The sequence below is a fragment of the Miniopterus natalensis genome, chromosome 2 (assembly GCF_054644295.1).
Source record: "Miniopterus natalensis isolate mMinNat1 chromosome 2, mMinNat1.hap1, whole genome shotgun sequence".
Lineage (NCBI taxonomy): Eukaryota > Metazoa > Chordata > Mammalia > Chiroptera > Miniopteridae > Miniopterus > Miniopterus natalensis.
Genome location: NC_142082.1, coordinates 112,717,019 through 112,729,234, shown reverse-complemented (window position 1 = coordinate 112,729,234; position 12,216 = coordinate 112,717,019). Strand labels below are relative to the sequence as shown.

The window sequence follows — 12,216 nt, the reverse complement described above, 5'->3', positions numbered from 1 at the left end:
CAGAAACTACCCCATGTAATCAGACAGCCATTCATTCTGTCTTTATCTCACAGCTCTGCTCTCCTTGGAATCAGCATCATTCTCAGGTCAGTTCTTTGCCCACAGTATCCCTCAGCAACTACAGGCTTAAATGAGCTGAAAGAGAGCAATCCCAGAGAAAGTCCTGTGGTTCCAATGAGGCCCACTAACTCCTACAGGAGGGAGATGCTCTGCTCTGCATGGCAAGCCTGAGCCGAATGCCCATGGCTGGAACTGGTGACAGGGCCACTGCAGCAGCTGGGTAACACACGGAAGGGCTGTGGGGGCGGACCGGTTCCTCAGGGAAACTCGGGCACCATTACCATGACCTGGGGAATGGATGCAGGGCAGACAGGCATGCAGAGCCCCATTATCACTCTCTTCTCGTGAACTGACAAGGGAGGAGAACATTTGCAGGGGCCCCTCCCCATTCCCGAGTTTCCCCCTAAAGAACGGTGCCCAGCTGGAGGAATGGCAGTCCTATGGCATCACTCAGTCCCCAACACAGTCAACTTGTACTTCCCATCCACACAACAGTCGACCTGGAGAAGCCGCACTCCCCACAGAGGCTGAGAGCCATAGCCTAACTTGCCCAGTGGTAACCAGGTGGTGCAGGTGGGCAGGCGCATCTTGGCATGGACCATCTCCTGCCAACCCTCAAACCGCAAAGTCATGCTGGTAAATAGCCCGATAAGTAAAGAAGAGCTCAGAAATGACAGTGTTTCTTCCCCATTCCATGCCCTCCAGTGTCTTTGATTACCTGTAGGATGAAGTCTAAAATCTTTTCACAATCCAGTGACCCCGAGCCTTCCCGCCTCCTCCCTGACCTCGTCCCACTTGGCTTCCTGTGTCTGGCTATGGCTGAACTAATAATAAATGGTCCCAGAGCGTACTCTGCACTCCCAGGCTACAGTGCTTACTCCTGCAGATTCCCTCCATGGAACAGTTGACCAGCTCTTCCCACCTGATAATATGCTGCCAACTCCCCTTCCTTTTCCTCAGTCCTGGGCCAGGAATGTCCTCCTTGACTTTTCCTCACACAACTCTGGTTCAGTGCCCACTCACAGGCTCCCTTATCGCCCTGTGTATCGTCTTCTCATAGGACACGCCACTTTATAATTATCTGGTATCTTGTTCCCCCCCTTTGAACTATAAGAGCTCCTTGAGGCTAATACGGCACCTTTCAGCTCTACACTAGCACCGATATGTGGTACAGACTGGGGACTATGCTTACTAAAGGAATATTTTAAAAACTAAAATCTCACTTCATGGGTGATCTTTCAACTTTTCATAAATTCTTCTGGTTTGTATTGTTACTTTTTTATTTTAACATTTGTATTATACACAGTTGATTCAACACGAGAGCAAGGAAGAAAAGTACCTCCTAAAATTTACTCTAGGAAAAATTTTCTTTTAACTGAACAACTTAGGATTCCTTCTTGTTAGAAAATGAAAACAGGTCAGCTACCATTATTCCATTAATACCACAGCTGCAGCAAACAGGCTAAGCATATGCCCAATTTTGCTAAGCAAAGTGACATGGCTCTAGGTAGAAGTGTCTTCTCATTCTCTCCCATGACTGATATATACACAGGTATGAAAATTATTATAAACCACCTTAAATTCTTCTTGGAAGGATATAGAGGCATGTAAGACAAATTGGATAAATAACAGCTATTTATTTATTAGTCAGAGTATACATGAAACAATCTATCTTGATCAGTTAAGCCAATATTCAATGCTTTTGCTTATGTAGAGCTTTCTGATGAAGATAATAAAAGTGAGTCCTTTGCCAAACATATCCAGAATTGACACACAATGGGAGTTAAATAATTCTTCCCAGTACCTAGCCCAGTTGCCTATCCGTTCTCTGGGCCTGATGTACTAGATGCTACATCTCTGCCTCCTCTTCTTACTATAGCATCACTGACACATAAATAATAATGTATTTATTATTATAAATCAAATCAGTGATTTGACCAGCCACTTGGGACCTTCTTAGATGGAAAAAAATTATCAACTCGAATAACAAAGTATCTTTCAAAATTAAATAAAAATATGTCCAATGGTGATGATGAGGATGGTGGCTTAGATTTATCTAGTGATTAGTGGGCACATGCTCTTATATATTTGCTCACTTAATTAAATACCATGACAACTTATGTGGCAGTTAACTATTATCACCATCCTAATTTTATAGGTAAGAACACTGAAGCTCTGAGAAGTTAGGTAACTTTCCCAAAGGTCACACAGCTGTTAAGTGGTGGGATTGGGATTTTTACCTATATATTTAGGTTCCAGGTCCCTGTTCTCAACCACACAGATATTTGGCATATATAGAAAAAATACTGAGGTAGCCAGAGCCAAAAGTAGCTGAAATCTTTAGAAGAAAAAAACTGCTGACTAAAAGTATGGCCTTCTGGTTTTTTTGGTGTTTTTTTTTCCTTAGATTCATTACCATAGATTATAATCAACACCTCCCAAGCAATAATGTCCCATTGAGGGCATAGTAAGTGTTAAGAGTATGGGCTATAAGGCCAGACAGACAGAACAGTCTCATACTCCAGTCCCACCACATCCCAGCTGGATCCACCGGGCATGCTGTTTCATACAGCGGGCACAAAGCTGAGGGGCGGCAGGGTCCAGGTTCAGATTTTCCCCAGTGACCATGTCTGTACCAGTGCTTCTTGTGAGCACTGTCCTCTCTCTCCACCCCCAGAACCTATGGTTGGTATGACCCCTCCTCCCTGGCCAGGTTAACTGGTCTCAGTCAGGTGTCTGGCTAAATGGAGACACAGTATCTCACTGCCTGGCAGAGATGGGCATAGGGCCTGAGCTGAGATCACCCCTTGGTACCTTTTTCTCTAACTGGAGCTAGGGGAAGTTAAGAGAAATCTGGTCACGAATCTGTGAGGAATTCAGTGTAGAGCTGACAGTGGCCTCAATACCAGGGTGCTTGAGAGAATGGAGCCAGCGTGTAGAGAGGCCTAGGGAGAGACCTGAGGGCACTGGAGCCCCTGGTTCTAGTCTTTTCCCTCCCCACTCCAAGGCTATCAAACATCAAACACACCAGCCAAGCAACCACCTTGAGGAGAAAAAGCACAAATTCAACCCTAGCTCTGAATCTCAGCCTCCTCACCTGCACAGTGGGGAAATAAAGAGCAGCCCCCCCTCCCCGCCCTGGGAAATGAGGTGCGCATTTTAAGTGGGTTAGCGGTGTGTCTTTAGGAACAGAAAGGGTTCCATGGCTGTCGGCTGACAGTTAACACCGCCAACAGCACTTCTCCCAACAGAATGTTGCCATGATTATGGAGTCACTCTTGGTTCCTCTTTTTCTCTATCACATCCAACGTGATAGCAAATACTGCTTGGTTGTAACTTCAAACTACTATTGTAGAATCAGCCACCTCTCAAGCTTTCCAGTGCCACCACCAGGATGGTCCAAGCCAGGGTGGGGACTACTGCAAGGGCCTCCCAGTGCTTCCTTGCTTCAGCCGGGACTTTTGAGAGTCTCTTCTGCATACAGCACTCCACGTGATCTCATTAAAGTGTAACTCAGAAAATGAACACGGCCCAGTGGCACCCCATCTCACTCAGAGCGTACATCAGAGCCGTTCCTGACCTGGGCCCCACCTCCCTCCGGGTCTCTCCTGCTCCCTCCCCGGGTCTGCCCAACCAGGCTCCTTACTTGTCTTCAATCAGCCACCAGGCTCCAGCCCCAGGGCTTCCGCATTTGCTTCTCCATCCAAGACACTCCTTTCCCAAGTATCTTCAAGCCCTGCTCCCTCCCTTCCTTTAGGTCTCTGCTCCAAGGCCTTTGTGAGGATTGCCTAACACCCTGTTTAAAGCTGCAGCCCTCCTTCTAATCCAGCTGTTTTGTTCCCTAAAACTCACCACCATCTGACCTACCCTACCCATTTACCTATTTGTTTATTGCCTGGCTCCCCTCTGTAGGATGAATGCTTCATGAGCACAGGGGTTTGTGACTGTTTTGTTTACCATTGTTCTCATCACTGTTGTGTTCCCAGGCACACAATAAGTGTTTGCTGAATAAATGAATATATGAACAAAAGAGAGGAAGGGAGGGAGGGAGGTTGGAAGGCAGGCAGGCAGGCAGGAAGGCAAACAAACTCCTCTTCTGAGAGTTGGAGAGAAAACATAGACTATGGCAGGGAAAGCGTGGAAATCCTATCATGAAGCTTTTTGCACTTACTTGGCACAGCGTACCCAGTGTGTATGCCGGTACAAGGAATATAAGAAGCGCTGGCGATACATGCTCCATACTTTGATGGATTTGTCTTCAGAAGCCGTAGCTAGAAACTGGCCATCAGAGGAAAAGTCCACACTTCGAACTGGAGCTGTATGGGCTTTAAACTCAGAGGATTTCCCTCTCCTGGAAACAAACAGTTCAATATTTGTATCACTTGATTTAATTATAATCAACATCTAATCAGTATACAGACTCTGAAACATATAAAACAGCTTAACTCTTGTAAAACCCACAGGAGTGTGAAAAGGCTGCTTACCATGCTCTTCATCAACACTGTTTCAAGCTGGTTTTGTCAATTAAAGTCACAACTGATACTTAATAAGAAAGACTGGTGGTCCCCACCCTGAAAGGCATTTGTTCTTTATGTTTTAATTGGAAGGTAGGGTAATAATACTCTGAACAAATCTCTACCACGCATTTAAGTTCCTTCTGTTTCTCTAGAAATAGCAATATGTAATTTAAAGAACCTGAAACCTAGAAAAGCTAAGATTGATTAAAAGAATAGCTCCAGGGCAATGCTTCCAAACTGGGGTCGACCCACGCTGTTGGACTGGCAGTCTGGGCTGGGAAGGAGATGTCCCTGAGTGATCTGCCTCTGACTCCTGTTTCCAACACCCGGGTTGGATGTAGGGCCTTGCTCGCCCCTAGGCCCCGTCTTACCCTCAGAAGCAAAACAAAGGATAAATGGAAACAACACAGCTCTCAACACCTTGAAATTTCAGATGTTGGTGTTTTTTCTTGGCTAGGGTGGGAAAAAAGAATAGGAAAAACAGATGGAGAAAATAATATGTGGCATTTAAGGAGAAGCGGCAGGGGGGAAAATGTTAAAATAGTTAGGAGCAGTCTGGTAGATAGCGCTGGGGTTAAAAGGTGACATCTGGGAAATACTACTTTGTGTCTCGTCCTCAAGTTCCCAAGGCACTTCCCCTCTATCCTACATCCAGGCAGCAAGTCTTCCATTCAGAACATCGCATCTACACAGGTGAGTCCTTATGAGGGAAATCTTCAGAACTGTGTGAAAAAGATCAGGCAACAGAATTCGCAGAAGCCTGGAAGTCACACTCAACTCCTCCCCGCCTCTCCTCCCACACCCAATAGGTCAACACACCTCTTGAGTGATAGTGATAGCCTGTTGCTGCCTAAATATCTTTGAATCCCTCTTCTTTCTGTCCCAGCTATGCCTGCTTTAAGGTAGATACACCCTCAATATCCTTCACCTAGATTATCGCAAACCCTCTTAGCTGGCCCCTGCTCTAATCTTTTATCTCCCTCCAGTCACCTACATGCTGTGCGTAATACCCTGCTAACGGTGTAATTCCAAGCATGTAGATTCCCAGTGTCAACGTGTCACTGGCTGCTCTCCAAAAAAAAAAAAAAAAAGGCACAACACCCAAGCTCTTTGCTGGGGCAACCTGTCACCGCACTGAACTTTGCATTTTGAGAACAGTCACAGCACTCAGACACACATCTCTGGTTTTTTGTACTTACTGCTTTCTCAGCCTGAACTAACTCCCCAGCCCTGGACCTCCCTGACCAGCCCAGACAGGCTGAATTGCTCTCAGTGCTGGATCCATTTGGCTTATTACATCATGCAGCACTTTTTCGTTTTTTAAAATAGGTCTGTTTCTCTCCTATTAAGCAGTAGGTTTTTTGAAGACAGGAATGATGACTTATTTATCTCAGTAAGACCAGAATCTAGCACAGTGTCAGGCATACAAAAAGAGCTCAATGCATTTTGTTGAATTCCACTGGGAAGAGGCAATACTTAAAGGTTCTTAGATCCTCTGGTGGCCTATAGGAGGCAAAGGTGACTCATGAATCCCCATCACCTGATATACGATACTATACCAGGGATAACTAAAACGAGTATTTAATAAAATAGGAGGGAGCATTCAGGGACTAGTTCAGGTTTCAGGGAAAGTTTTATGAGTGGAGGTCAGAGTAGTTTGGCTTGGACTCAGGTATAAGGCCCGGAAGAAACAAAAGCCTTGGTATCTTCTGTGACCAGGAAGCAAAGAGACAGATCATCAAAGTCGGCCCTGCCCTTTAGTTCTACATGGTGCACCCGCACAGGCCGGCCGGCCTGCCATCCTTCTAAACGGCCCTCCCAGCTGTAGGCTGGCCTAGCCACTGGATCCTGTCTCAACAGGCAGCATGTAAAAAAAATCAAAAAAAATCTGAATGCCTTGTGCCAGTGCTTACCTGGTTTCCAGTTCCTCACCTTGCCTTAATGTAGGTGCTCTGCCTCCCACACCTTTACCTGTCCTTTCTGCCCAAATTCTCTTGACTGTCTACCATGACAAATGCCAGGCTGGACCTGCTTCCACTATTCTTTCTTAGTCTTCTATTGGGGCGTCTGTCTGGAAATACGGCTGCACAATTCCTCTCCTCCCTCACACCCATGCCACTCCTCCCCACAGGAGGCGGAATCTGCTGATTTTTTCTTCCCTCTGAATGTGGGCTGGTGTTGTGAATTACTTTGACCAACAGAATAGGGAAGAAGTGACACTTCTTCAAGTTTCAGGCCTGGCCCTCAAAAAGCCTAGCAGCTTCTGCTTTTACCATCCTAGAATCCGGCTGCCCTGCTATACAGAGGCCCCTATCCTGCCAGGGAGAGGGCAGATCAAGGACCAATAGCCAGCACCAAGGCCCTTGGCATATGAGTGAGGATATGACTGTTTCCTTCCCTTTGCCATGATTTGTATTGCCCTGGCCTACTGTATGATTTAAAAAGAGCAACGAGAATCTACACAAGCTTAATTGTTGTATTCAGATTAGCCAGTGCAGATTAATGGTGCAATATGCTTTTAGCTCATGTACCTCTGTAGAGTTTGTTCACTAGGCTTCCTTGAATTAGCAATGAGTGACTGAGCCTGTGTTGTGCTGGTCTTACATTCCCAAAATTAAGTTTAGAAAATGCTTTCCCTTTTAAACCACAAACCAGTCTCTCTCCCTTAAAATTCCCTTCTATGTTGTCATCCACAGTGTCATTATAACATGTCATTTCTCTTCAACAGTTTTTGCTGTCATCAGGATAATATTCAGATTTCTGAGCATGGGGTTTCCCTTGGGTGGTGGCAGGGAAATGCCCTGTGAACTTACTTTCACTGGGCGTGCCGGCTCACACACCACCAATCAAATCCTGCCACAACAGTCATAGAACATGCCTGAATGCTTATTCTCTGAAGTAGTTACAGGGGGAATGATGTGATGTGTGGGATTTGTTCTAAAAAGGGGGGATAGATGAAACAAGATTGACAAAATACTGATAACCACTATATCTGATCAATGGGTATGGGGTGGGGGAGTCTTTGTGCCATTCTTCCTCTTTTCAAGTATGTTTGAAAAATTGCATAATTAAGAGTTTAAAAGCTTTGAAAAAATTCATGGCTCAATAATTGTTTAAAATAGGTGGGCAATCAACTAGGGTTTGAAAAGTGTCTTACAGAGAGGTTTGTTATAACGGAATAGGACCTTACAATAAATGCAATGATTTACACTTTGTCAGAAATTTTCTTTAACAGGAACATTCTGGAGCCTAATAATGAATGATATGCATCAAAGGATAATTCTGGCACAGGGCGTTTTAATGGGGACCCAAAGGTCCCTAAAGATCCATGGAAGGGCTTTAGGAGGTTAAAAACCACAATTTTTGTTTGTACATGCCAATGAGGATTTCTCTGGGGAGACAATCTAAAGCTCACATCAGATTTACTAAGGGATTGATAACTATCACCTCCCCCGCAATAACTTAATGCATACTAAGCATATTTCCACGGTTAAAAATAGTTTTCAAATAGAAGACATAATTATGAGGTAAAGATGAGAAGAAAGTGCTTTGAAGCAGTCTGACTTGACACCTGGAGTGTGACTCAGACTGAGTCACAGGTAACAGCGCAGGTAACTGGGCGTCTGGGCCGCCCGAGACATGCATCAGGAGCAGCAGGCTCCAGCGTTCTCTCACATTTTTAAATCCACAGCACACCAGTTGTTTCTCTTACTTATCAGGAATCCAGAGTCTAACAGTTCTGTCTCGTGAAGCAGATGCCAGTAAGTTTCCAAGTGGAGAAAACTGCACGCTCGTTACAACGTCCTTGTGACCCACGTATCTGAAAGCTCTAGCTTGTGGCCTGAAACTCCATAGCATGAGAAACGTATCCCAAGAAGCAGTTGCTATCAAGAAACAGAAGAAAAAGCACTGGTTGTTAAAACGTAACATGTAGGCATGTCTTGTTACAATGGGCAGTATATCTAATAGCGAGATGTCCAGGTAATAGAGGGGCTGAAGGTTGTAAGGCTGACTGGTAACGGCAAAAAGATTTTTAACAGAAACCCAGAGCTACATGATGAATATGCAAGCTTGGCCGTGTCCTGTGTAAACCACACAGCAGGATCCCTGGCCCCTGTGTTGGGTTAGACTCAGTGACTATAACAGAACACAGGACTAGGAGCCAGTGCTGTCTCTAACTCTCTGGGTGACTGAGCAAAGTTACTTAACTTTTCTGTCATAAGGACTGAATGATCTTCCAGAGAGGGCTGGATGAGATGAATTTTTTCAAACCATTTTTGTGGAAGTAATTTCACATTTATAAAAAAGTTACAAGAGCCCTGGCCATTGTTGCTCAGTGGTTAGAGCATCCGCCCATGCACCACAGGGTCTTGGGTTTGATTCCCGGTAAAGGGCACATACCTGGGTTACAGGTTTGATCCCCAGACTTGGTCCGGGCTTGTGCGGGAAGTAACCAATCGATGTGTCTCTCTCACATCAATGTTTCTCTCTCTCTCTCTCTCTCTCCCTTCTTCTCTCTCTAAAAATCAATAAAAACATATCCTTGGATATGGAAAAAAAAGAAAGAACAAATAAACAGATTAAAGCTGGGTCTAACTCTTGTCCCCAAACCAAATTTTATGTATGCATGTAGCCCCCAAAATTGCCCCAATTATAGGACAATAGGACTGAGAGTCACTAAGTCTAGACTGTAGAATGCTTAGGGAAAAAATGCAACTTTATAAAATTTAAATGCAATTAATATTACTATTAGATGTGATATATTAAGTCACTGAAAACCTTCTAAATTCTTTAGCCACAGATAAAATTCATTTGGGCTATGCACTGTTTCCATGTAAAAGAGTTAAAGTGAGTTTATAAGTTTCAAACTGTAATGCTGTCCACTACTCCCTTTTTAAAAAGTACAAAGAGTTGATTTTCCACCACAGCTCATTAAATTATAAAATTTTTATATCAGGGTCTGAATTATCTGAGGCAAATATAGACAAAATAGGGACAACAATGAATTATAATATGCTTTATATTCAGGGCCCTATTTGAGTTCTAATGTATTATGTTGCAAATGAGATCCCAAAACGAAGACAGGACACGATCCCTTACTTCAAGGAATCACAGCTGTAGGGGAGAAAGTTCATTAGTAACATCATACATGTTCAGAGGACTTTTATACATTACTGATTCTTAATGTCATATGGGGTGGGTAGTGGTTCTTTCCAAGGAAAGGACATTTGAGCAGGAATCTGAGTTAAATGAGGAATGATCCAGGCTAAGATATGGGGAAAGAGCACTCTGGACAGAAGACGACTGCAAGGGCCTGATACAATAACGCACTTGAAGGCCAAGGAACAGTAAGGAGGCCTGAGTGTCCATAGTGGAGGGGAGAGAAAGTGAACCCTGAAAGGGAAGCAGAGAAGCACGCAGATGCCAGCCAAGGAGCCATGGTAACAGGTGCATATTTGTTCTAAGTGCAATGGGAGACCACTGAAGGATTTTGAGCAGGGAGATCTCATGAACTGATTTAAGAAAATTGCCTCTCTGACAATGAGAAAAAGGTGGTCAACTGGATATTCATTAAAAAAAAATAAAGTAACTTGACTCCTACATTTTTTGTTATATACACACACAAATTCCCTATGGATTGTAGATCTAAATGTGATAGGTAAAACAGTAAGCTTTTATTTTTTTTTAAGTCCTTAATTTTTTTACTGGTAAAGCAACAGGTGCTACTTATGAGAATAAGTTATATGAGAATCACTTACATAACATTTAAAAATAATTCAGGTGTAAAATATTAACTGCATAGGGATTTTAACATAACAATAAGCTTTTAGATGAGAACTTAGAATATCTGCATGGCCACTGGGATAGGCAAAGATTTCTTTTTTGTTTTTTTAAATATATCTTTATTGATTTCAGAGAGACGAAGGGAGAGGGAGAGAGAGAAACATCAGTGATGGAGAGGCATTGATCGGCTGCCTCCTGCACGACCCTACTGGGGATCGATCCAGAAACCCAGCATGTGCCCTGACCAGGAATTGAACCCAAATCTCCTGGGTCATAAGTTGATGCTCAACCGCTAAGTCACGCCGGCTAGGTGGCAAAGATTTCTTAACAGGACATGAAAACTGCTAAATTACTAAAGGAAAAGAAGAATTTACTACACAATATTAAGAAATTTTTTTTAAAAAGAAAGAATTTTTGCTCATTGAAAGGATACCACTAAGTAACTGAAAAGGAAGGCCACAGAGAGGAAGGAGATATTTACAATACATACATCCAACATACAACAAAGAATCTATAAAGATTCCTACAAATCAATTAGAAAAGGCAGGAAAATAAAGGACTTAAATAGGCATTCATTAAGGAGGAAATCCAAATGGTCAGTAAACATGAAAAGGTACTCAATTCTATTAGTCACCAGGAAAAGGCAAATTAAAACCACAATGAGGTATTACTACACTCTCATCAGAATGGCTATAATGAAAAAACAAAACAAAAACCCAATACCACATCTTGGTGAGGATATGAACAACGAGAACTCTCATATAAAGCTGCTGGTTATAACCACTTAGAAAAATTGTTTTTGAAATACTGTATCTACTAAAGCTGAATATACACTTACCATCTGATTCAGCAATTCCACTCCTAGGTACATACCTAACAGAAATTCTTATATGTGTTTAGCAAAAATCATAGTACAATAACGTCTGTGGCAATACTATTAAAAATAGACCAAAACTAGAAACCCAAATATGCATCAAAGTAAAGTGGATATATAAATTGTGGTATACTGATATTATATAACTATTGTGTAATTAAAGTTCATTTATATGAAGTTCAAGAAGTAGTAAACCAATCTATGGAGTCAGAAGTCAGCACAGGGATTGAGCGGCAGGGAAGGAGAACAGCAGCTGGAAGGCAGTGCAAACGGGGCCCTGAGGGTACTGGTAATACTGTTTCTCTTCTCTGGGTGCTGGTTAAATGCACAGGTCACACTGTGAAGATTCATCAGGTTGTATAATTTTGATACATACCTTATACTTCAAGGTATAAGGCTGTTGTGTGGAGAATATATAGGGGGGCAGACTTGAAGAAGGAACCCAGTTAAGAGGCTATTGCAACTATCTGGTCAGGGGAAGGGCAGTGGTCTGGATTAGAGACTGTGGATGGGGAAGATGCACGGTGAAGGTGGAGCCTGCGAGGCTTGCTGATGGATTAGACGTGAGGGAGAGAAAAGGAAAGCAGCAAAGATGCCAGGCTTTTGGCCTGGACACCCGGGTGAATTTCTGAGCCATTTAATGAGACTGGAAAGACCAGAAGAGGAGGTTGAGAGTGAGGCAGGATGAGGTGGGAAATCAAGAGTTCCTTTTAGAATATAAAGTTTAAGATGCCCATTTGACATACAAGTTGAAATGCCAAGTAGGGTGTTGGACATACTCACCTGCAGCTTCAATTGTCCAGGGTGGTTTAAAAAGCAAAGCATAGAATTCAACCTCCTGACTGAAATCCAGGCTCACCAGCTGTGCACCCTTGGGCAGGTGACCCAACCCCTATGAATGGGACACTTCATCTACAGAACGAGGTATTTAAAGTATTAAGTGAAGTAATACTTATAATTCATCCTGGCACACAGAAAACA

At 43.3% G+C, this 12,216-nt stretch overlaps 1 protein-coding gene across 3 annotated transcripts in view; it reads right to left on the bottom strand.

Annotated features, from left to right (window-relative positions):
- Positions 1-12,216, bottom strand: part of POC1B (POC1 centriolar protein B) — a 90,800-nt gene that overhangs the window by 61,890 nt on the left and 16,694 nt on the right. For 2 of the 3 annotated variants that reach the window (XM_087814502.1, XM_016215240.2), the window contains 2 exons: positions 8,290-8,461; positions 4,232-4,411 (listed from right to left, as the gene is read on the bottom strand). In XM_087814502.1, the coding sequence (XP_087670628.1) occupies positions 4,232-4,411; positions 8,290-8,461 (352 nt within the window). Of the gene's footprint in view, positions 1-4,231; positions 4,412-8,252; positions 8,462-12,216 lie in introns of those variants that run through there. The other variant, XM_087814503.1, reaches the window with a different exon arrangement.